The sequence below is a fragment of the Phascolarctos cinereus genome, unplaced genomic scaffold (assembly GCF_003287225.1).
Source record: "Phascolarctos cinereus isolate Bilbo 61053 unplaced genomic scaffold, phaCin_HiC Scaffold_726;HRSCAF=1367, whole genome shotgun sequence".
Taxonomy (NCBI): domain Eukaryota; kingdom Metazoa; phylum Chordata; class Mammalia; order Diprotodontia; family Phascolarctidae; genus Phascolarctos; species Phascolarctos cinereus.
In genome coordinates, this window is record NW_027556098.1 from 371,354,883 (window position 1) to 371,381,048 (window position 26,166).

General features: G+C 42.0%; 1 protein-coding gene across 1 annotated transcript in view; it reads left to right on the forward strand.

Moving 5' to 3' along the window:
- The first annotated feature begins 8,063 nt into the window (after positions 1–8,063).
- DNAJC8 (DnaJ heat shock protein family (Hsp40) member C8) overlaps positions 8,064–26,166 on the forward strand; it is a 28,507-nt gene continuing 10,404 nt past the window's right edge. The window contains exons 1-4 of the mRNA XM_020983302.2: positions 8,064–8,181; positions 11,216–11,317; positions 21,347–21,403; positions 25,934–26,000. Of these exons, the coding sequence (XP_020838961.1) occupies positions 8,101–8,181; positions 11,216–11,317; positions 21,347–21,403; positions 25,934–26,000 (307 nt within the window). The 5' untranslated portion in view covers positions 8,064–8,100. The remainder of the gene's footprint in view (positions 8,182–11,215; positions 11,318–21,346; positions 21,404–25,933; positions 26,001–26,166) is intronic.

The window sequence follows — 26,166 nt, forward strand, 5'->3', positions numbered from 1 at the left end:
TTGACATCACCCTCCCGGCGCAGCCGGTGTAGCCAATCCCATGCACGGGGGCCGAAGTGCGCGTGAGGGCAGCCAATCTGTATCGGGAAGGGGCGGGGTCCAGGTAGGCAACGGCGACTCCGAATGAGGGGGTGGAACCAATCCGCAGCCAATCACGAACAAGGGCCCTGCGGACAGCGCTCTGGGGTTGTTGATAAGAGGGGGAGGGGCGGGGCGAGGCAGGGTTGGCATTTGCACCAATCAGAACCTGGTGGGGGTGGAACCGCTGGGATAAGTTGGAAGCTGGACATTCTTTTAATTGAAAAAAAAATTATTGATAACTTTTGTTTTTATATTTTAATTTTCAAATATTCCCTTCTCTCTCACCTTTCCATAGAATCATCCGTTGTCTCAAGAGAGAAAAGTCGTCTCTCCCTCCCTTTCTTCCTTCCTCTATGTGGTTGCAGTGGACAGCTCCCTGGGCCTGAAGGCTGGGCCTACCTGAGTTCAAATCCAAACTCAGGTACTGACTAGCAGTGTGACCTTGGGCAAGTCACTTAACCTCTGTTTGCTTTAAATCCTCTGGGAAAGGAAATGGCAAACCGCTCCAGTTTCTTTGCCAAGAAAACCCCATGGACAGCATTGGTTTGTTGTGGCCCATGAGGTCACAAAGACTTGGACAGGGCTGAACAACAACCCTTTCTTTCTTTCCTCTTTCCTTCCTTACTCCCTCCTCTTGTTTCTTCTTTTTTTCTTCTTCTCTCCTCAACTCCTCATATATGTAATAGTGGGACCTAGAATCGAAGGCTTTAAAACTCCAAAATGGTTATTGTTCAGCAAGGTAGAGCCCATCTTTCTCCAAACCCTGCACTACTGTTTCCTTATTTATAATGGTCGTTCAGTTGTTTTCAATAGAGTCAGACTCTTCGTGAACCCATTTTGGGGCTTTCTTGGCAGAGATACTGGAGTGGTTGGCCATTTCCTTCTCCAGCTCATTTTACACATGAGGACACCCCAGCAAACAGGGTTAAGTGACTTGCTCAGGGTCACACAGCTAGTAAGCGTCAAGTGTTTGGTCGGAGGCTGGATTTGAACTCAGGTCCTCCTGACTTCAGGGCCAGTGGTGCTCTATCCACTGCGCCACCTGGCTGCCCTGAAACTGGAAATTCTTAATTGAATCAAATCTCACCCTCAATTCATCTAAAAAAAATGATTAAGCACTTCTTATAGGTAAGATACTCTACTGGGAAGTAAGGATACAAAGATGAAAAATAAGCCAGTCTTAGCCCCCAAGGAGTTTACATCTTTTTTGGGGGGAGAAATACACATAAATACGTAGAGAACATGTCCAAAATAAATAAAAAATTAAAGGGACTGGGAAAGGCTTCCCACAGAAGGTGGAACTTTTGTTTATTCAGTTTTATTTTCAGTTCTGATTTCTCTCCCTCTCTACTCTCCTTCCCCCACCCACTGAGAAGACAAAAACAAAAACAAACAAACCCCCCCCCCCCGCAACCACCAAAACCCTCCATAAATATATAGTCAAGCAAAACAATTTCTGTTTTAGCCACGTTCAAAAAAAGAAAGAAAAAAAAGAACATATGCTTTGATCTGCACTCTGAGTCCATTAGCTCTCTTTCTGGAGGTAGGTACCATGTTTCATCATGAGTCTTCTGGAACCCCAGTTAGTCATTGCCTTGATCAGAGTTCCTGAGTCTTACAAAGTTCTTTGTCTTTACAATATTGTTGTTATTGTATAAATCGATCTCCTGGTCTGTATAGTCAAAACTATGGTTTTTCCAGTAGTGATGTATGGCTGCTAGAGGTGGACTATAAGCTGAGTGGCACAGAATTGATGCTTTTGAATTACGGTGCTAGAGAAGACTTTTGATAATCCTCGGACAGCAAGGAGATCAGATCAGTCAATACTTAAAGACACTGATTCAGACTATTCACTGGAAGGTCAGATACTGAAGCTAAAGCCTAAATAGGTAGGCAACATAATGAGAAGAACAGGGCTTATTGGAAAAGACTGTTATGTTGGGAAAGATTGAAGGCAATAGGAAAAGGGAACAGCAGAGGATAAGATGGACAGATAGCGTCATGGAAGCAATGAACATGAGCTTCGACAGACTTCAGGAGACAGTGGGGAATAGTGGTGTGCCACGGTCCAAGGGGTCATGAAGAGCCAGACAGAATAATGAACAATAGTCTGCTCAGTTTATTCTGCATTAGTTCATACAAGTCTTCCCAGGGTTCTCTGAAACCATCACCATCATCGTTTCTTTTCTTTTTCTTTTCTTTTCTTTTGAAGGCAGTTGGGGTTAAGTGACTTGCCCAGAGTCACACAGCTAATGTCAAGTGTCTGTGGCTGTACTTGAACTCAGGTCCTCCTGACTCCAGGGCTGGTGCTCTATCCACTGTGCCACCTATCTGCCCCTTCCCCCCATCATCATTTCTTACAGTATACTAGTAATCCATCACGTTCATTCCCCAATTGATAGGCATCCCCGCTCAGTTTCCAATTCTTTGCCACCATTTGTACATATGGATCCTGTCCTTCTGTCTTTGATCTCTTTGGAGTATGGAACTAGTAGTGGCATTGATGGGTCAAAGGCTATGCATAGCTCAATGGCTTTTTGGACATAGTATTAAATTACTTTCTAGAATGGCTGGACTAATTTCACAGTTCCACCGACAATGCATTAATTTACCTGTTTACCCACAGCCCCTCCAGCATTTGTCGTTTTCGTTTTCATTTTCGTCCACTTTGCCAACCTGATGGGTATGAGGTAGTATTTTAATTGGCACTTCAGGCGGAGGTGAGAAGGTAGAGTATTCTAGACATGGAGGACAACCAGTGAAAGTGCCCAAAGTAGGGAGATGGAGCGTCTTGTTTGAGGAAATACAAGGCCAGTGTCCCTGGATCAAAGAATATGTGGGAGAGGAGGGTATAAAGTACAAGAAGTCTGGAAAGGTGTGTGAGCAAAATCAAGCACAGGAATCCCCACTATTATAAGAACAGGGACGGGATAATTTTTTGTCTTTTTATTCTATGTACCTTAAATGGGACCATCTTGAGTACTCTTTTTTTTTTTTGGATTATTTTTTGGTTCCAAACCTGCAACTTCATCTGTGTAGCAAACTTCTGGTGAGGAAGGTACATCACACAAATTTTCAACTGTTCTCAACTTTTAGTCTTCTAGAGTTGCCTGGGGGTACAGAGAGGCAAGTGATTTGTCCAGAGTCAAGCCAGTACCAGAGATGGGACTTGGCCCAGGTCTCCTGGACTCTCACACCAGTTTTCTAACCACTATGTCAAACTTCATCACGTGCAAGACTTCATAGTTTCCCCACCCCCTCCACATACTTATTAGTATTTTATTTTTTCCAATTACATGTAAACATAGTTTTCAACATTCATTTTTCTAAGATTTTGAATTCCAAATTTTTCTCCATCTGTTTCTTCCCTCCCCCCTCCCCAAGACAGCAAGCAATCTGACATAGGTTATACATGTACAATCATGTTAAACATATTTCCACAGTAGTCATGTTGTGAAAGAAGAATCAGAACAAAAGAGAAAAACAATGAGAAAGAAAAAAAAGTGAAAATAGCTTGCTTCAATCTGCATTCTGACTCTATAGTTATTTCTCTAGTTGTGGATAGCATTTTCCATTGGGAGTCTTTTGGAATTAAGGCTTCACAGTTTCAATAACAATAAATATTTCAATAACAATAAATATTCACTAGCAATATTTATCAAATCAAATTCTTACTGTGTGAAGAGCACTGAGTTAGAGGAAGTGGAGGTATAAACTTTAAATGAGACATAGTCCCTCATGGAATTTATAGTATAATGGTCAACAAGCATCTATTGAGCTCCTACTATGTGTCAAGTACTTCATCCCCACTAAGTGCTGGGAATAAAGGTAAAAGACAGTCCCTGCTCTCTAGGAGCTCCCAGATTAATGGAGGAGACCAAATGCACACATGCATACATAAACAAGGCATAGACAAGATAAATTGGAGGTAATCTTAGAGGGAAGGCATTAGCTTTAAGGAGGATTAGAACAGCCTTCTTGCAAAAGGTGAGATTTTAGCTGGGGCTTGAAAGAAGCCAGGAGGCAGAGATGTGGAGGGAGGGCATTCCAGGCAAGGGGCCAGCCAGTGAAAATGCCTGGGGCAGAGGAGTGAATCTTTTTTTTTTTTTTTTGTCCAGCAAGGAGGCCAGTGTCACTGTATTACAGAGTATGTGGAAGGGAGGAAGGTGTAAGAAGCCTGGAAAGGCAGGAAGGGACCAGGCTACAAAGGGCTTTATGAGCCAAATGAAAGATTTTGTGTTTGATGCTGGAGGTACTAGGGAACTACTGGAATTGACTGAATGTGTAGGGGTGGGATGGGGATGAGGTGGTCAGACCTGTCACTGATCACTGACAGTTGAATGGAAGATGGAATGGAGTGGAGAGAGACTTGAGGTAGGCAGATCAAGTAAATAAGTATAGTTAGATATGAAACCTCATAGTAAGTGGAGTAAAACAGAAAACATTAACATAGATAGCTACGATAAATGGTATTACATGAGTAATAGTCCTTACAACTGTAGAAAACAACACTTCCTTACAATAGCATTTTTAAATTCAAAATTTTTATTTTCCCCCAATTACATATAAAAACAAATTCAACTTTTTTTTTCAAATTTTGAGCTCCAAATTCTCTCCTTCCCTCATTGTGAAGGCAGTTTGACATAGGTTATACATGTGCAGTCATACAAAACATGTTTCCATGTAAGTCACACTGTGAAAGAAAACAGACAAAAATGAAAATAAAGTAAAGAAAATAAAGTAGAGTAAAGTAGAGAAAGTCTGCATTCAGACTCCATCAGTTTTCTCTGGAGATGGATTGCACACAATAGTATTTTTTAAAAGTGCTGTATGATGCTGCAACTGATAAATGGTCAAAGGATAAGAACAGGCAGTTCTCAGAAGAAGAAACTAAGGCTATCTATAGTCATATAAAAAAAATGTTCTAAATCACTATTGATTAGAGAAATGCGAATAAAAACAACTCTGAGGTACCACATCACACCTATCAGATTGGTTAACATGACAAAACAGGAAAATGATAAATGTTGGAGAATATGTGGGAAAATTGAAACACTAACACATTGTTGGTGGAGTTGTGAAATGATCCAGCCATTTTGGAGAACAATTTGGAACTATGCCCAAAGGGCTATAAAATTGTGTATACCCTCTGGCCCAGCAATATCACTTCTTGGTCTGTATCCCAAAGACATCATAAAAATGGGAAAAGGACCCACATGTACAAAAATATTCATAGCAGCTCTTTCTGTGGTGGCAAAGAACTGGAAATTGAGGGGATGCCCATCAATTGGGGAATGGCTGAGCAAGTTGTGGTACATGAATGTAATGGAATACTATTGTGCTGTAAGAAATGATGAGCAGACAGACTTCAGAGAAAGCTGGAAAGACTTATATGGACTGATGCTAAGTGAAGTGAGCAGAACCAGGAGAATGTTGTACACAGTAACAGCCATGTTGTGCAATGACTAACTTCATTAGATTTAGCTCTTCTCAGCAATGTAAGGATTTAAGACATCTCCAAAAGTCTCATGATGGAAAATGCTATCCACATTGAGAGAAAGAACTATGGAGTTTGAATGCAGATCAAAGCATACTATTTGCTATTTTTTTTCTTCTGTTGAGTTTTGTTTCCTCTTTCTGGTGGTTCCTCCTATTGGTTCTAATTCTTCTTTACAACATGACCAATGTGAAAATGTTTAATAGGAATGTATATGTAGAGCTTGTAGCAGATTCCTGTCTTGGGAAGGGAGGTGGGGAGGGAGGAGGAGAAAATTTAAAACTCAAAAGCTTATGGAAGTGATTGTTGAACACTAAAAATAAATAAATTAATAAAAAAAAAGCAAAAAAGAAAAAAGAAATGATGAGCAGGCAGACTTCAAAAAAACTTGGAAAGACTTACATGAACTGATGCAGAGTGAAATGGGTAGAACCAGGAGAACATTGTATACAGTAACAGCAACATCATGGGATGAATGACTTTGATAGACTTGGCTCTTCACAGTGACGAAAGAATCTAAGACAACTCCGAACGATTCATGATGGAAATTTCTATCCACACCCAGAGAAAGAAATATGGAGTCTGAATGCAGATGGAAGCATACACTTTGCTCTCCATTTCCTTTGTTGTTTTGTTTTATTGCTTCATTCTCATGGTTCCTCCCATTTGTTCTAAGTGTTCTTTACTTCATGACTAATGGGAAAATATGCTTAACATGATGTCTATGTAGATCTGATGTTGGATTGTACGCCGTTGGGGGAGAAGAATGGGAGGGGGAGAAAATTTAAAACTAAACATCTTATGGAAGTGAATGTTGAAAACTAAAAATAAACAAATTAAATTAAAAGAACAACAACAAAAGCACTGTATGAGATCGGTGGAAAAATGGGGGTAGAGGTGGAGGTGTGGTACAACAGGGAAGACTTCAGAAACCTTTATGTTCCTCTTAGCATCCCCAGAATCTAGCCTAGGTCCTTGAACATGGTAGGCACTTAATACATGTAAGTCAGGTAATAATAATAATATCTGGTTTGTATAGCAATTAAAATTTTGCAGACACATTATATCCCTCAGTTCATTTGAGCCTCTCAATAATTCTATGAGGTAAGTATGTTGCTTAGTTGTGTCCCACTCTTTGTGACCCCATTTGGGACTTTCTTGGCAAATCCTGGGGTGGTTTGTCATTTCCTTCTCCAGCTAATTTTACAGATGAGCAACTAAGGCAAACAGGGTTAAGTGACTTGCCCAGGGTCACACATCTAATAAGCATCTGAGGCCAGATTTGAACTCAGGAAGATGTGTCCTCTGATTTCAGATCTAGCATTGCTTCTACTTTGCTACCTAGCTCTCCATGTGTTAAGTACTACAGGTGTTTCTCCTTTTAGAGATGGGTTAAGTAAATGCCAGGACAGGTTAAGTGACTTAATCCAGGGTCACTTAGCTACTAAGTAAGTGTCTGAAGTGGGATTCACACTCAGGACTTTCAGACTTCACTATAGCAACATTTCCTCTCAGTAATAATAACAGCTAGCATCTCTATAACACTTTTAAGATCTGCAAAGCACTTTACATGTTATCTCATTTGTTCCTCACAATAACTTAATAAATATTGATTTTTATTTTTTTAAATTTTATTAATTTATTTTGATTTATCAACAATCACTTCCATACGCTTTTGAGTTGAAAATTTTTCTCCCCCTTCCTCCCCCCCACCCTCCCCAAGATGACACACAATCTGATATGGGCTTTACATTTACAAACCCATGATACATATTTTCACATTAGTGAAGTTACAATCAGATAATACTCATAGTTGACATTTATGCAGTAATTTGTATTTTGCACAGCTCTTTACGAATATTATCTCATTTGAGTCTCACAACTCGGAAAGGCAGGTGCTGTTATTTTCCCCATTTTACATTTGAAGAAACAGAAGCAGAGAGAAGTTAAGTACCTTTTTCAGAGTCACAAGCTAATAAGTAGCTAAATTAGAATTTGAAGTCAGGTCTTTTTGACTTCAGGTACCATACATCACTTACAGGCCCTTAGTAGGGACTAAGAAGCTAACAGGCTAGCTAGATTACACAGTATTTTCTGAGTGTCATTGACATAGATGTAAGTTTTACTTAACCCTGCCAGTGGCATTACATGTATACACACATACACACACACACACACACACACGTATATGGGGGTTGTGTTAAGGATACAAATAAAGGACAGACTGTAGTGTTTTTGTTATTATCAGATCCACCGACTGTTCAGCTCCTAGGTCAGCTTTGTGCCACGAGAGCTTTGCTGGCGTTTTGGATCCACGCTGCCAGTCCAAAACCCAGGAGCCGGCAGGCTCTCTATCGAGCCCTGCCTAGGCACTGAGAAAAGTAGACTACTAGCAGTGTGCACTAGCCCTTTAAGAGGACTCCCGGAGCGCCGGGGGGCGGAGCCTGAGTCGACGCTAGGCCGCTGTCACGTGTGTCGGCGTCTGAGGCCTTGGAGGTCACGTGGTGGCTGGTTTCGGGAAAATGGCGGCTTCAGGGGAAAGTGGGGCCTCGGGCGGCGGCGGCGGCAGCACCGAAGAGGCGTTTATGACCTTCTACAGCGAGGTGAGTCAGGCAGCGGCCCCGGCGGCGACGATGGCTGCGCTGGAGCCTGGCCCGTGGCGGCAGTGACGGTCCTGGCCTCCAGCGAGGACCCGAGGCCCTCTCGGGGTAGGCTGGCCGTGCTGGGCCTGTCGTCGCCGCCTCCTTCCTGGACCTTGGGCCCGCCCCCCTCCCCTCCCCGGTTACCCCCCTCTACCCCGGCGCCCCCCTCTCTCGCAGGAGCCCTCTCCCCTTCCTCGCCCCCCCCGCCCTTCTCGGCTCTCTCCTACCCCAGAGTGTCCCTCTGCTCCCTCGGGTTTTTTCCCCAACTCTTGTGTCTCTGGGTCTCTGCTCCCTCCCTCCCCCTTCTTCCTCCTTCTGGTCTCCCCGCCTCTTGTTGCCCCACTCCCTTCCTCCTCTTGTCTCCCCCTTCTTCCCTCCTGCGATCCCCTCCTCATGCTGCTGCTCTCTGCCTTCTGTTGCCCCCTCCTTTTCCTGCCCCGCTCGCTTTCTCCCAGCTGTTGTCCCCCTCTTTCCCTCCTGCTGTCCCCCTTCCTTATGTTGCTGTTCATTCTCTTTTGCCCCCTTTTTCTCTCTTGCTGTTCCCCTCCCTCATGCTGCCCCCCACCCACCCGTCTGCTCCCTTTTTCTCCTTTTGCTGTGGGGTGCAGCTCCTACCTGGTCCCTCCACTTCCCCTGGACCTCAGGGAGCCCCTCAACCCCTTCCGCCTGAAAGCAGGGATTGGGGGCTGGAGGTTGGGGAGCAGCGCCTCAGGCTGAGGCCCTTGGGTTTGCCACAGGCCCTCTGTAGCATCCACATTCACCTTGTTTTGACAGAGGAATAAGGAATAATAATAGCAGACACTAGTGGCCATGAAATCTCCAGGCTTGTCCTAATGGTAGAATGTCAGTTTCTTGAGGGCAAGGACTGTGTCAAGCATGTCTTTATGTTCCCAGCCTTTAGCACGGTGCCTGGCACGTGGTAGAGCAATTTATGTTGATTGGTTGATCTCATTTGACTTTCTCAGTTGCTCTGAATTTTACAGATGAAGAAACTGAAGCTTAAGAGGTAAAGTGATTTGCCCAGGGTTGAATTTTTCATAAATGTCTGGAGTGGAATTCAAACCCATTTCTTCCTGAGTGGGTCAGAGCTGTATCTCCCACTCCAGATGTTCTTAGAAACCTGGTGTCCATGAACTTTTTCTTTAATATTTTGATGACTATTTCAACAAAATTGTCTTCCTTTCTCTTCTTATTAATTTTATGCATTTACTTTATTCTGAGAAGGGAGGGGGCACAGGCTTCACCAGTCTGCCCCAAGGGTCCAGACATGAAAGAAGTTAAGAACCCCAGCCATACACCAGATTTGGAGAGGTTGTTGGATATAGGGGTTTGGGAGAAGAATTTTATCTCTACTCCTTTGTCTTCGCTACATATTACAGATTATGTTATAGCTCCCTGTTTTGTAGCTGTTTTCAGTTGGGGGTGGGGATGTGCAGTCGGCCAACACAATATCACAGTTTTGGATCTGAAAGATACTATTTGGCCCCATCCCCTCATTTCACTGTGGAGGGAACTTAATGCCAAATGACTGTAAGTTTTTTGAATTTTTTCTTTGCCTAAAAGAAGAAAAATTCAGGGTTCCTTAGTCAGAGCCTCAGTCTTTTCAGAATGAATGAAACATTTTATTTTTTTAGTGCCAGTTATCTTATGAAGGTTAAGGATTCTCCTAGAAATGCAGTTCCATATTTCAGAGAACAGAATTCTCAACACTGTACTAACTTGTACACTTCTATTTTCGAGTGAATATTGTCAACATTTCTGTGAGGTTGGCTGTGTTGTATAGCATTATCCCCATTTTACAGAAAAGGAAACAGACTAAACAAGTGCGAGTGATTGTTTTCAAAGCCCCACCGCAGTCAGTGTTTTTATAACTCTGTTCAGCTACTTATTTACCATGCCTCAGGTTACTACTCAGGCCTCGTTTCACAGCCCTCTTTGCCTCCCTAGCTCTGATATCATAGAGGTTTGCTTCCTCAGTTACAAACACTGGCTCCTGGTGTAATTTCTGTGATTTTGCTTCTTAAATGATAGTTAATGATAAATTCATCATGTTCATTTCAAAATTATCCTGCTTGTCTGTTTCCTTCTAAATTTGCTGCTCTTCTGTGCATCAGTGAACTTCTCTCTTATTTTTTCCTTTTTGGCATCACCATTGCTAGTTCCCTATCCTCCCATGCCAACCCTCTGTCCAGTGAGGAAAAAAAAGAAAACCAATCCTTGTAACAGATAAGCATAGTTAAGCAAATAATCATGCATGTTTACCAAAAACTGTATGTCTCCTGTCCATCACCTTCTCTCAGGAGCTGCTTCTCCTATGCTTTTGCACAAATCCTCTGGACTTGTGATTGATCATTGCATTGAGCAGTTCTTAAGTCTTCGAAAATTGCTTTTTTTTAACAGTGTAATTACTATATAAATTGTTCTCCTGGTTCTGCTTACTTCACTGTTCATTGTTGTGCACATCTTAGCATATTTCTCTGAAATCATCTGTCATAATTTCTTATATTTAAATAATATTCCATTACATTTGTATACTATACTTTGTTTGGCAATTCTTCAATTAATGGGCACCTCCCTCCTCCTTTTTTCATTTCATTTTTCATTTGCTCCAACAAGAAGAGCAGCTAATAACTATTTTTGTACAGAGGATACTTTCCTTTTTTCTTTATTGGGGTATAGGCTTAGTAGTAATGTCGCTGTGTCTTTAGTACATAATGTATTATACCACATCGGCTCTCCAGGGATATACTAGTCACATCACTAACTTTATGATAGTTGACCTGACTCTGATACTTAGCCCTATGGCTAGAGGGAGGTCACTTCAACTCTTTGACCTTCAAGATCCTCATCTATAAAGTATCAATAATCATATTTAAGCTACTGTGTTGTGAGGAAAGGGCTTTTGATAAACATTGATTTGCAGTCTAGATATTATTGATTAAAATATGTTTCACCTATTGAATTTAGCTAATGAAATTTCTTTCCTTTATTCCAGGTGAAACAAATAGAAAAAAGAGATTCCGTTTTAACATCAAAAAATCAGATTGAAAGACTGACCCGGCCTGGATCATCTTATTTTAATTTGAACCCATTTGAGGTGAGTTTGTCTTCTAAATGTTGGAGTAGTCCTGGCCTGTTTTTTTGTCACCACCTCACATCAAGCACTTTCACAGAAGAGCACATGGATGATTTATTTTATAAGTGGAGTTTTGGAAACCTAACTGGACTTGCTTCGAGAGTGGGTGGTATTAGAGCAGGAGATACTTGTCATTCAACTTAGATGGTTTGGTTGAAGGCCATACTCTGAAATTCCTGGTTCCTTTCTTTTAGTATATGCTACTATTTTTCATCAACCAGAACTTTCAGTGTACAGTTATCCCTTCCGCATCACAATTTTCTCCATTGCAGTTTCAATGTACTGCAGGTCGTCATAAGAAATTAATTACAATAATTTTTTGAGGGTTTTGCGGAAAGTGCAGATGACACGGTGAAGCAGATGACACAGAAAAAGTTTAGAAACTCAGAAATGCATAAAGCATATGTATGGTATTATAGAATATCAATGTATTTTATCTTTTAATACCATAATAATTCAGATTTCTTCACTGGTACAAAGAGAGGACCAAAAAATTTTACGTGGATTTTCCAGATTGCAGGGGTGTTATACCCCTATCCCCTGTGATGTGGAAGAGATAATTGTAGTCATCTTGCAATTGAGATACTGCCCTGGTGTCTTCATTGTTCTGTTTATTAAAAAAAAATTAATATCAATTTATAAACTGGTTAGATTTTAAAATATGTTTTAGAAGAGCTGCTTCTGTGGTTCTCATGTTATATTTTTATTGGGGAGGGGTGGGGTATAAATTGTATTATTAGTAATGATTAATGTTTTTTCCTGTAATTACCTACATGAAGATGATAATTGAAATTGTTGGGGGAGATGAAATCCTCAAGGGGTACTGTCATACAGTTTTTATGCTATCTATAAATTTAATGAAAAGAACTATAGCTGATATTTATATACAGGGAGAGATCATAGAGAGGGAAGAACAGATCTGGAGGAGAACCTCGGGGAACATCCATGTTTAAGGTTTAGGAGAAAGGTGAAGATCCAGGAATGGATAAAGGGAAGTAAGTCGAGAATCATAAGGCAACAATATTATTGGAGCCAGATGATAAGAAAGGTGCCAAGAAGGGGTCAGGGGATGGAGCAGAAATTCATTGTGTCGTATGCTGAGGAGGATGGGGGCAGGAAGGAAACTATTTGATGTGATGGTCATTAGTGACTTTGGAGAGAATTGTTTCTGTCCAGTGGTGGGGAGGAAAGCTGGATTACAAGGGGTTGAGATCTTAGGCTGCCTGAAATAAGATGATCCAAGCCAGGTCAGTCTTCAGTCTAATTTTTTGATGTTAAAATATAATCTTTTTTCTCTTTGTTTCACCTGGAATAAGGGAAAGAAACTTCCTTGGCTAAATTCATAGGTGAAATATATATATTTTAATCTTTTACAATAATAATATCTAGACTGCAAATCGATGTACTTTATAGATGAGGATCTTGGAGGTCAGAGAGTTAAAGTGACTTCTTCATTGCTGCAGGGCTACTAAGTATTAAGAGTCAGGTCAGCTGTGATAAAGTTAGTGGTATGCCCAGTATAACCCTGGAGATACAGTGTGGTGTAATAGACTGTATAAGTAAAAGGAGAATCTAGATGAGGGTCACAGGCATGGCTGGGTTACTACTGGCATCATGGGAAGGAGTACCCACACCAGCAAAGTTACAGATTTGCTGAGCGCTTGAGTAAGAGCAGTGATAGCCTTGCTGTCGTCTGCCTTGTGTATACCAGGGCTGGAGCATTGCTTTCCATTCTGGGTGCTACATTTAGAGATGGTGGTAAGTGGACAGCAACTAACATGGTGGTAGTGTCTTGAGATTCTGCTGTAGTAAGTTCGGTTGAAGGAACTGGGGCTGTTTAGCTTAGAGAAGGGAAGACTTTGGGTCGGGGGGGTGAGACATAATAGCTGTCTTCAAATATCTGAAGGTCTGTTAGGTAGTGAGAAGTACAGGACTTATTCTGTTTGGCCCTAGAGGACAGTGAGAACCAATGAATGGAAGTTTGCAAAGAGGCAGATTCAGGGTAGATGTAAAGCTCTTAAGAGTTATCCAAAAGCGTATTGGACTTCCTCATGGAGTAGTGGGCTCCCCTTTGCTAGAACTCTCCAAGCAAAGGCCGGATGACAACATCTCAGGCATGTTATAAATGGGATTCGTTTTAGGTATGGCTTATTCTACATGGGGGCTGAAGTTCCTTCCATCTCCTAGGTTGGGGTTATAATGAGTGATGGGTGGTAAGACAGTCAGCAGCCATAGGTTAATTTTTCTAGGAGTTTGGTGGAAAGGGGAAGAGAGAAAAGATATTTTCTGCATTTTAAGCAGATTGTTAGGGGCTCATGAAGTCAAGGCCACTCGCCTTCATTGTGACCCCTACCTACAGACTGTATCAACCACAGTCCGTAGCTTGGACCAAGAATCCTTAAAATGCAGGCAGAGACTGGGCCAGAGGATTTGTGTGGTCTAAACTTACACGTGGGTGCGCATTAAAAATTTGCTGCTGCAAAATCTAGAGAGGCCCATTATTCACTGCTGTTGGGAAAACATAGAACATATAGCCTAGATAGGGTTGGATAGTCGTTTTCCCTTTGTATACAAAGCATGGGATTCCTTTAATCTTTGTACAGTGCTTACTGGGGTGTGCCACACATTAGAGGGACTCAGATATTTGACTTGAGATATCCCTGACCTCAGACAACACAAGACATTGAAGACATCCTGTAAAACTATATTCCCTTTATTATCATTCTGCACTTCATAGAATTGTGGAAATGTTAGGGTACCGAGGTCTCTGGGCAGGGAGCTGAGGGGAAGTATAAAGTTGAGGTGTGAAAGCTGAAGGAGCTGAGGCTGTCAGTAGGGAAGGAATTTATTCAGAGTTAGAAACAATTTCTGTTTACATCTCTGATACCGAGTCCTCTGACTTCCAGTGCAGCGCTCTTTTTCCTTATGCTGGGTTTCTTCCCTTATTGGATGTTTCTTGAAACCATAGCTCTTCTGATACAACCTTTAAAAAAAAAGTTTGATGCCTTTTTGTTTTTACACTAGTCATTTCCAGATATAACTTCCCTTATGATAGTGCAAAACAGTGAAGCAAAACTGACCATGTATACAATGTTCCACATCCATATTCTCTTCCCACCACCCCTTCCTGCCCCATTTCTCTACCAGAAGGAATGAGGTATATTATTCTTTTTTGGAATTAAGATTGGTCATGACAGTTATTTAGAATTGGTTTCTCTATATTATTATAGTTAGTGATATATTCTTGTAATTTTAAAAATGTTTCTTTTTTAAAGTAGATTATTATTAATATGTTAATCTTTATGTCACTTAGATTTGTCTCTGTATTCCTCCCCCTCCTGGACAGCCATCCCTTATAACAGAATTTTTTAAAAGGAAAAAAGAAAGGAAGATGACAAAAAAGTTCAGTTAAGGCACTCAGTACATTGAAAAATATTTAACATTTTACATGTACCCCACCACTTGCAAAGGAGGAGTTGGGGAAGGTGTCTTATTTTTCTTCTTTGGGGCCAAGCTTGTTCTTTATAATTTTACATTTAATTTTGATTATTTTGTGATGGTTCTTTCCATTTATGTTGTGGTAATCATTGTATATATTGTTACTCTGGCTCTGCTTACTTTACTTTTCATCAGTTCTTATGAGTCTTTTCATGCTTCTCTGTATTTATCATGTTTGTCCTTCTTACAGTAGAGTAATGTTCCATTACATTCATGTACTAAGTTTGTTTAGCTATTCTCCAGTCAATTGTTTCTGATTCTTTGATGCCACAAAAAGTTCTGCTGTAAATGTTTTGGTATACATAGAGCTTTTTTTTTTTAAATCAAAGACCTCCATTCCTAGTAGTATAATCCCTGAGTCAAAAGATGCGAACATTTTAGTTACTTTATTTACATTTACATTACTTTATTTGCTTTCTAGAATGGATTTACCACTTCACAGTTCCACTAAAAGTGCATTTGTGTACTTAGGTTTCCGTGAATGCTCTATCATTGGCTGTCCCATCTTTTGCCATCTTTGCCAAGTTTGCTTTTTCCAGTCTAATCTTAAAGGTTGACTTTTTCCTGGTTGGGATCATAGGTGCTTTAAAAATGTTCATTGGCTTGAATTGAATTGAAATTGAATTATCATGAGTTTATATATCTTGGATTTCATCCTGTTCATCTTTAGACATGAGCCCTCAAGTTTCAGAATTTTACAGAATCACACAGAATCATATAATTAGAATTGGAAGGGACCCAAGATGTGATCTGATCCAACTTAGACCTCACCAGGACCCTTTGCATTTCACTGTCAACAAATAGTCATCCAGACTTTAAAGTTTACAAAGTGGAGGAGCAGAGCCAAGATGGTGGTGGTGGTGTCATTCACTCATTTTGGTTGTGTCTGATTCTTTGTGACTCCTTTGGGACAGAGATATTGGAGTATTTTTCTGTTTCCTCCTCCAGCTCATTTTACAGATGAGGAAACTGAGGCAACCAGGGTGAAGTGACTTGCCCAGGATCACACAGTAAGTGCCTGAGGCCAGATTTGACCTCCAGAAGGTGAGTCTTTCAGACTCCAGGCCTGGTGCTCTATCCACTGCTTCACCTAGCTGCCTCAAGATGTTGGAATATCAGGAAAAAAGACAGGGAGCGAGCTCATATGGCCCCCAGCTTTTCCAGGTGCATTTAAAAAGTGCACCAGACTGAATCCTGATTGGGAAACCTAGGGGGAAATAATCACAGTGAACCATTTTTCCAGCTCAAGTCAGCCTAGGGAGGAGACAGATTGACAGGTCTCTGGAGACCAGTGGCACAGTTCAGCCAGGATCACCCCATGCAGAGCACCCACCACAGGGAGAGGCTGTGCGCCAGGGCAAGACGAGGTCTCGGATTCAGCATGGAGGGCCCTTCCCTGGTGTAGGGTGCAGGAACAGGTGCCAACTGGCGGCTTTACTGTTCGCTTCCCAGGTCCGGGTCACAGATCCAGGGTGGATTGAGGAGAGGACCTTCCTGCCAGGGTGGCATTCCAGGGTTGCGGGCCCTAGGCTGTATCATGAGCAAGGAGCAAGTTCAGAAGCAGTCAGCAGCTGTGTGGCTCAGATCCCAGGACTAGAGCGGGGTCTAAGATCCGGTCCCCAGCCCTGTCTGAGGCCTGCGGAGGAATAACCAGGGCAGGAATCCCAGGCCAAAGGGAATCCTACAGTTCCATCACTCTCAACCAACAGTGCTTTCCAGATATCTGGTATTGGCTGAATCCAGCAGCAGTCTACTGGAACTCCAAATGAGGTAAGCCCACAGGCGTGTTGCTCAGACCTAAACCCAGGTTAGGAAATTGCCGATCTTAGATCTAAGGGGAAGTGATTAGACTTGCCCTGGATCAGACCACTTTGGGAGCACTGAAAGCTTTCATAACCCCAGCTTAAACTGTCCCTGAGATTCTGGAATAACATAATACTTCATACCTAAAGAAAGTAACCGAGAGACCAGCCCAGGCATCCCTTCCAGAAATGCCAGCCTTAATATCGAGTCCAAAGTTAAGAAGTAGTCTGGGAGAATGGGCAAACAAAAAAAAAGGATCCTACGATAAAAAACTTATGCTGATGAGGATGCTTAAGACTTGAACCCAGAAGAAGAAAATGACTCCAAAACATTTACAAGCACAGTCTTGAAGAAAAATACAGCTGGGGCGCAAATTCAACTAGAATTCATGGAAGAGATGAAAAAAGTTTAAAATGTTTTTGTAAATGAAATGAGAGTTTAGAGGAAAAAATTGGAAAAGAAATGAGAGCTATAGAAGAAAGAATTGGAAAGGGAATCAACAGCTTAGTACAAGAGGTACCAAATGGTGCCTAAGCAACAAACTACCTGAAAATTAGAATGGAACATATGGAAGTTAATGATTCCATGATATAACCAGAAATATTAATACAAAAAAATAGAAGAAAATATAAGGTATTTCATACATAGCAAAAACAACTGACCTGGAAAATAGATCAAGGAGAGAAAATTTAAGGATTATTGGACTACTAGAACGCATGACCCCCTCTACCCCCCCAAAACAGCCTAGACATCATATTCCAAGAAATTATAAAAGAAAACTGGCCAGATCTTTTAGAACCAGAGGGCAAAATAGCATAGAAAGAATCCACTCATCACCTTCTGAAAGAAACCCCAAAATGAAAACTGCCAGAAACATCATAGCGAAATCCAGAGCTTTCAGGTCAAAGAAAAAATACTTCAAGCATTCAGAAAGAAAGGATGCAAGTATGGAGGAGCCGCAGTCAGGATCACATGTGATTTAGCAGACACTGCTGTGAAGGAGCAAAGAGCACGGAATATGGTATTCCAAAAGGCAAAGTTTATATAGACTTACAACCAAGCATAACTTACCCAGCAAAACTGAATATAGTCCTACAGGGGAAAAAATAGACCTTTTCATGAAATAGAGGGTTTCTACACATTTCTGATGAAAAGACTAGAGTTGTGTAGGAACTTTGAAGTGTAAATATAGGAGTTAAGAGAAACATAAAAAGCTAAACATGAATGAACAATGAAAGAATTAAAACAAGGATAAACTGTTTACATTCCAATATGAGGAGATTATACATGTGTCCCCTCTGAACCCTATTATCATTAGGGCTTACAGAGAGAGAGCCTAGGAGTGATTCTGTTAGTTTTGATGATCTTAAAAGAATAGAAAGGGAGGGGAAGAGGAATGCACAAGGGGGATGAGGAAAGGGAGAGGAAGGTGAGGGGAAATTATCTCACTTAATTGGGATGCATAAATGGAGAAGTCTGTACAAACAAGGAGGAAGGGGTAGGGGAGTGGCTGACATTTGAACCTCACTCATCTTATCTGGTCAGAGGAGGGAAGAATACATACATATTTGGGTGCTAATATATTTCATTAAACTGGGATACAGGAGGGAGAAAGGGGAATAAGGAGAGAAGAGTAAGGTCAGGAATAGTTCTAAACAAAACAAGCTCTTAAGGATGTACACACACGCGCGCGCACATACACACAGACACACACATACATTTATAGCTCTTTTTGAGGTTACAGAGAGTTGGAAACTAAGGGTGTGGCCATCAGTTGGGAATGGTTGAAGAAGTTCTTGTTTATAAATGTACTATACAATTGTACTATAAGAAATGATGGATATGGTTTCAGAGGAACCTGGGGAGACTTGTAAGAATTTCTGTAGTAAGAAATGAGCTGGTTGAACCAGAACAGTTTATATACATTGATGGTAATATTGTAAAGACAGTTTTGAAAGACTTAGAAATTCTAATCAGTATAATGACTGGCCATGAATCTAGAGGAGTAATGATGAAACATGCTACCCACCTCCTGATGGAGTGGTGACAGATTTAGTTCACAGGGAGACTATTTTAAAAGATATGGCTAATGTGGAAATTTGTTTGACTATACATGTTTGTGACAGGAGTTTTGTTTTTCTTTCTTTTTTAGTAGGGGGCTAGGTGGGAGGGTGAGAAGGCAAATTTTTGCAGATTGAAAAAAAATTTAACACAACAAAACAAGTAGTCTTTCAGTCTGGTCTTGGAGACCCTCAGTGGAAATCTACTGCTTATTCTCCTGTGATCATCTTGCTGAATATCAAAGTATCTTTTCTTTGGCCTTAAATTTTCATGTTACTAGAGAATCCTTTTTTCTTGGGAGTCCCTTTTTTGTGACTAGAGGGATTCTAATTTGCCTTGGTAATGTTACATTGTACTTCATTTATATAGCCCTTTGTGGTTTACAAAGTACTTTCTCTGCAGCAGCTGTGGTAGGTAGATACTAAAAGTAGTATTCCTGTTTTATGTATTAGAAAACTAAAATTCAGAAATAATCCAGAGGCTTTGCTCATAATCACACAGCTAGTGTCAGAGCTGAGACATGAATCCAGGTCTTCAAGACTCAATACCCTTTCCATTATACCTCATTGTCTCTGGAGATGATTGCCATAATCATTAATTCTTTAAAAAAAACTTTTAAAAAGTGTTTTATTGATTTTTTTTACATCAGTCATTTCTCAGAATCTAACACAACATATCTCCAAATTAACTCTCCTTTGTAGTAAGGAAAATGGTTCAGTAAAAACACTAGAGAGAGTGACCTCATCAGATAATGGATACAAGCTTCTGCCTTAGCAACATCACACCTTTCTGCTGATTGGTAGAAGTTACGTGTCAATATTGGGGACCGCCATTGAGTTTTCAGCTCTTCACAGCTTGTCTTTATGTTAGTCATTTTTTCATTGGCATCGTGGTCGCTGAGTTTTCCAGCTTGTTAGTTGATTTTGGTTGTGCTGATTTCCCCAGAGCACTAATTGTATTTCACATCTTTTTGTAGGTCTAGGCCCTCTGTAGCTCGCCGGCATCTTCATTCCTTCACTCAGCTCTTGACTCAGGAGATACTGCTCCAATGATCTGGCACACCCACACTTTTTGAACTGATGTGTTTGCCGCTGCCTTCCTCTGTCAGAGGTCCTTACCTTCTTTAAATATGTTATTCTTTGAAGTGCTTTGTTTTTTGTCTTTCATCCCAGACTATGTTTAGGACATGGACCCATTGTAGCCATCTAGTTGCTTTGACTGTGGTGATGATGCATTCCCCCACCCTTTCTATGTTCCTTGGCCCGCAGCACCCCTCCTCTTGGAGGGAGACTTGTCAGGAGCTGGAGTGTCAGCATATGCCAGTACTTGTCAGTGGTAGCCATTTGTTGCCTAAGGCCTCTGTTGGAACTGGTGAAGTTTGGCTCATTTTTATTCTTTTCCTTTCCTCGTTCCATAACCATAATTTCTTTACCTTCTCATACTCATTCCTCATGTGACTTCCTTTTTTCCCCCAAAAAAAACCCAATCCTCTCTCATAGGCCTAAAGTATACTGGTGTAGTGGAGAGAACACTGGATTTGGAGTCAGATCACCTGGATGAAAACCTCAAGTCTATCTCTTACAACCTGTTTGGCTTTGGGCCAGTCCTTTATCTTGTCTTGGCCTCAGTTTTCTTTTCTTTTCTTTTCTTTTTTTTTTTTTTGGCTGGGCAGTGGGGTTAAGTGACTTGCCCAGGGTCACACAGCTAGTAAGTATTAGGTGTCTGAGGCTGGATTTGAACTCAGGTCCTCCTGAATCCAGGGCTGGTGCTCTATCACCTAGCTGCCCCTTGGCCTCAGTTTTCTTATCTGTAAAGAGAGGGGCTTGGACTGATGATCTCTGAGGTGCCATCTGGCTCTGTACCTGTGGTCCTGCGATCTTCCACATGAAATCTGCCAGTCCTCCACCCGAGTGCCACCCTTGCTTCTGATCCTTTGTCATCCAGTGCCATTTCCTGGTCTGGAAGATGAGGTAACCAGCTTGGGCTGCACAACAGAAATCTTCCTTGTTTCAGTCTTGACCCCTTAGAAAACATCATCACATTGGTGATGCTGATCATCACCCAGCTTGGTGGACATTTTCTGATCCTCACAAAATTACTGGTCTGAGGAAAACTAAGGAAACTAAAGTTCATGAGGTCGGGATTTGCACTATCTGGGCCTTTGGTTTGGGATGACCAGACCAGTGTGCTGGTTAGACACCTGGCCACAACTGCTGCTGTCTTCACTGCTCAAGTGAAGCCTTGAGGTGCAGTCCTAGCTTTTGGCCTGGTCAGTGTTGTTAGGTTGGGGTGGGAGTTGGGATCTGAGTAATGCGTAGGAACACATCTCTCCATTTACAGGGCTGCTTAAACATCAGTGGAGCAGAAGAATTTTTCTGCATTGATGGAGGAGGGGAAAAGAGTAACATCGAGGGGGTTGGAAGCCAAGCTCTTGTGTGCAAGATGAGTGCCTTTTCCTGGTAAAATAAGCCACTGGAGAGCCATAGAAACGACCTAGGAGAAAGGATAGCTGCAGCCTGGGCAGGTGCCCCCGCTGATCAGTTTGCTTAGAGAAACCACGTGGTAATGGGCTTCTTATTTTCGGACATCTTTTTGTTGCTTTAACCTGATCATTGTTGGTGCTTATAGGTTCTCCAGATAGACCCGGAAGTGACAGATGAAGAAATCAAGAAGCGGTTCAGGCAGGTAAGCCACCATTTACCTGCTGTTAGTGGCACCTGAGGTCTAGACTTGTGATTAAGCCAGATGCGTGGCACAGCCCTGTCTGTAGTGATGAGCTTAGGGATGCATCCTTTCAGAGGCGTGTGAGCCTTTGTAAAGTCAAGATGTAAAGCCTCATCAGTGCTGCAGTGATGTTCATAGCCCTTGATGAGCCTTGCTTCACCCCTTCAGCTGAAAGGTTTACACTGAAGTTATTAGAGCCACAGAGGATTCAAGGTTTCCTTGTGGTAGAACTTCAAAGTGGGAGTGTATCTGTTGAAAAAAATTTATATATTATACTGTATGTTTTAGACTCACATCTTCCAGAAACAATTTTATTTAAGAGTAATCTGAAATCTGAGCATTTCTAGCTGGGAGAGAGAGATGTTTAAACTGGCCTGGTCTCCCGTACCTCTGATGTGACTGCCCCAAGACAATTTTAGGTAACATTTAGAGGAATACTGAAGAAGAATAATCCCAATATGTAAAAGTACAGGTTGGGTTAATGTTCCAGAATAATTGGGCAATCAAGTCTCCATACCATTCCCTCCTGGACTTCTCTCCTGAAAGCATCAGTGGGAGGTCAGTATTGGGGATCTTTACTGATTAGGAGGCAACAAAGGTGGTTCCCTTTCATTGGAATAAAGAGCACTTCCCTTTGGTGGGTCCTAGTGCCAAACACTTCTTTAATCCAGTTCTCTGAGGAAAGCTGTTTCCTGAAGGGAGAAGTCTGGGAAGAGTTTTTTAAGTCCGGAGAAACATTGTTTCTTAATACTTCCAGTGTTACTAAGAAGGTTTTTTAAAATATGCTCCCATATATCAAATGTGATGGTTTATCCCCCTCCAGGTTCTCTCCCTTTCTTAACCCTCCCACTTGCTTGTTTTCTTTACCAGTGTAAGGTATGTATACATACATACATATATACATACACACAAATATTTCCTACATCTATAATATATACATATACATGTGTAAATATTTCCTTTGTAATACAGATATTAATATGTGTATATGCATAATATCCATATCCTTTCCTGAAGCCCTTCCCCAAAGCACCTTATCGAAAGCTATCTAGTCCTTCTTTTACTTAAACATGTGTTTTTGCTCACTCATTCTCATGCACAGTTGCTCTCACAGGTATGGATTTTCAGATCATTTTACAAAAATCCCACACCTCCTGGTTGGTTGAATTTACCTCATTATTGTCTTCTTTAGATTGTATAATCTCCTTCCATCTAACTTCTTTTTGTAAATCCATTTTTCAATCTGTTTAACACATTTTCTCCTCTGGACACTTTCCAACTTCTTCCTAAGTGCATCCAGTACTTTCAGAAAGGCCTGACTAGCACCCTGCATTTCCCAGCTTTTAGATGTCATGTTCCAGGCTTTATTCTTGCTTTTTTAATGTGTTGCTGACTCATTCATTTTATGATTAAGCCAGACTTTTTCCTCGGAGCCTACTCAATTATTTGCCATTTTGTGTGTCTGTGTGTTTTCCTTCTTAAATGGTCCATTCTATTCTTGTTTACAAACCCAGCACTTTATTAAATTTGGACTTTTTCTTTCCATAGTAAACAGTTTTATTTGGCGCAAAAGCAGCATAAGCTGAAATGTAGGCCCCCCCTCCCCAAGGAGGTTAGCCCATGGGAGGGGGTCAGATGATTGAAGTCCTAGGTCAGAAAGATAGGGGAGAGATTCATTGTCAGAACCAGTGCTGGTTTTAAGTACTGGTTAAGATTAATGGGCATGCCATTAAGATTAACTTGCTGACTACCCTATGGCAAGCTAAAATCTAGGGAAATGAAAATCTTGAAAGAAGGAAAATGTTAATAGTGTCTCAGTAAGGGTGTTTATCTGCCTGGGGCCCCTTGCAGTGCTGTCTCCCTCATTTGTGCTGACGCACTGGGAGATTCCTTTGCGGTAGAGTGCCAAGACACCTGGTAGTTTTCTGAGCTGGTTTCCACCGGTCCCCACCCTCACTGAGGCACTCAGAGGTCCAGGTGTTGGTGTTTGCCTGCTCTACTACCTGGGCTTCAGGGTCTCTTCCTAGTTGACAGTTGGAGGTTCTGACAGCTTACCTGATGTTGGGCTAGAATCAGCAAGGCTTGGACTTTAGGAAGACTTTAGGTTGCTTTCTTCAGCTCCTTTCAGATGAATGCTGCAGGGTGCTTATCTGCCTGGGACCCTTTGTAGTGCTGCTTCTATTATTTTTGCTGAGGCATTGGGAGACCTGTTTGCTGGGCTGCTGCACTTCTGTTCCCCATCTTTCTTCTAGTTCACCTGTTCCACGGTTTTATTTTTTTTTCTGGGGTGATATTTTCTGGGTTTTCAAAGGTTGATAGGGGAGGGTGAGAGCGACTACCTTTTTACTCTGCCATCTTGGCTCCAGTTCTACTTTTTAAGGAGTTTTTTCTTCAGTGATTTTTTGTGCCTCTTTTTTCATTTGGCCAATTTTGCTTTTTTAAGTCATTCTTTTTTTGTCCCTCTTTTGCCATTTGGTCCAGTCTGTTTTTTTGTTCAGTTTTGTTTGTGTGTGTGGGGTGTGTGTGTGTGTATGTGTGTGTGTGTGTGTATATATATCTGTGTATCTGTGTCTGTGTCTCCTTTACCAAGGTGGTGACTAATTTTTCTTGATTTTCTTGCATCACTCTCATTTTTCTTCCCAATTTTTCCTCCATCTCTCTTGATTTTCAAAATCCCTTTTCTAGGGCCTAAGACTAATTCATATTTTTCTTGAAGGCTTGGATGTAGGAACTTTGACTTTGTTTACTTCTTCTGAGTATGTGTTTTGATCTTCTATGTTACCATAGTAATTTCCTATGGTTAGAATTTTTTTCGGTTGTTTGTTCATTTTCCCAGCCTATTTCTTGATTTTTAACTTTTTTTTTAAAGTAGGTTCTGCTTCCCAAGTTGAGGGTGTACTCACCCAAGCTTTAGAGGTTTTGTGCAGCTGTTTGCAGAGATACTTCTAAGTTTTCAGTTCTTCCAAGGCGGGATGGTCTAAGGAAAGGTGTTTTTGCTGCTTTCCTGGTCTGTGCTGTGGTCTATGGGTGACCACAAGTACTCTTTTCTGCCTTGGCACTATGAGGAGGGTTCCCCCTCCACTGTGGCCACAAGCCCTGCTATGCCAGTGCTCCTTCTCACCCTGGGACTGCCACCCAGGATTGCAACTTGGATCTGAATATGGGCAAAGCAACAGTGTTAGCAAAGAGTTCCCTATAATCTCCTTCTGACCAGTTGTTCAACTCCCTTACTGTCTGTGGGTAGAGAGCTGTGAAGCAGCTGTTGCCATTGCTGCTGCGGATTCAGTCACTCCCAACTCCCAAATCAGTCAGCCCTGATTTGCTGGGACTGGGATTGTGCTGGCGTGGCCTGCAGTGGACTGTGCTCCATCTTCATCAAGGTGGGATAGACCTTTCCTGCTGACCTTCTAAGTTTTCTTCGGCTGGAAAATTATTTCACTCCATCCTTTTGTGGATTCTGCTGCTATAGGAATTTATGGCATTATTTAAAGGTATTCGGAGGGGTTTTGAGGAGAGTTCAGGTGAGTCGCTGCCTTTTCTCCACCATCTTGACTCTGTCCCAACGTGGACTTCTTTTTGCCTGACCATTTCATTTCTTAATTGCTGTTTTTATTTTAAAATGTTGACAGTTTCTTTCAATTTAAAAGGCGCACACTCAAGTCTTTACTCAAGATAACAGGAGAGATAGCTAATCTTTATATAGCATTCTCTTCTTAGCTCTAGTTCCCCATTACCAACCACCTAGTGAACACTCAAGCTAGATGTGCCATAGGCTTCTCATACTAAACATGTGCAAAATAGTGCTTAGTATCTCCCCCCTCCCAGTATCCTTCACTGAACTTCCCTGTTACTGGTTCCTATTGGTGACACCGCAGTCTTCCCAGTCACCTAGGTTCTCAAATCCTGGTGTCATTCTTGACTCCTCACTTGGCCATCTCATCACGTGACAAACCTTGCCATTTCTAACTCCACATATATTTGGTGTGCGGCCCCCTGCCCACCCACAAAGTCACCATGTTCAGGCCCATGTTACCTCCTACTGGGACATTTGAAGCAGCTCACTGATTGGTCTCCTTGCCTTGTTTTTGCCCACTGTGCTCCATCCTCCTGTTTGTCAGTGATTTTCCCGAGACCCGGGTCTGTCTCTGCCACTCCAGTAAATGCAGTAAATTCTAGTGGCTCCCTGTCTCCTGTGTAGGGGGGTGACATGGACAGACCTTGACGGTCTCTGAGAGCGTTTGGTTCCCTTGGCAGCCTGTCAGATGGCTAGTGCAAGAGCTAGTCACACTATTTCACAAAGAAACTGAGGCTGCGAGCAGGCCGCAGGCCTGGTCAGGGGCAGGACTGAGATACGAATGCAGGGCTCTGTTTTGGAGGGGTTTCCCGTCCTGGGCCTTGGGGGTCCGAGCGCCCTGGTTCAGGGGCATGCTGGCGGGGAGGCTTGGCGAGTGTCTGGCTGAATTTAGTGACCTCTTCCCCTTGTTGTTGTAGTTATCTATATTGGTGCATCCTGACAAGAACCAAGATGATGCAGAGAGAGCCCAGAAGGCTTTTGAAGGTATTTGTGGGCCCCCCCCCCCGTCCTGGGCAGCAGAGTGAGATCTTTACCCATCAGTCACAGGCCCAGCATTGCCTCGCACGGCGGGCAGTGGCGCTTGCTGTACTGGTAGTACTCACGACAGGCGGTTCCTTTGTTCACCTGCACCGCTTCAGACCAGATTTCC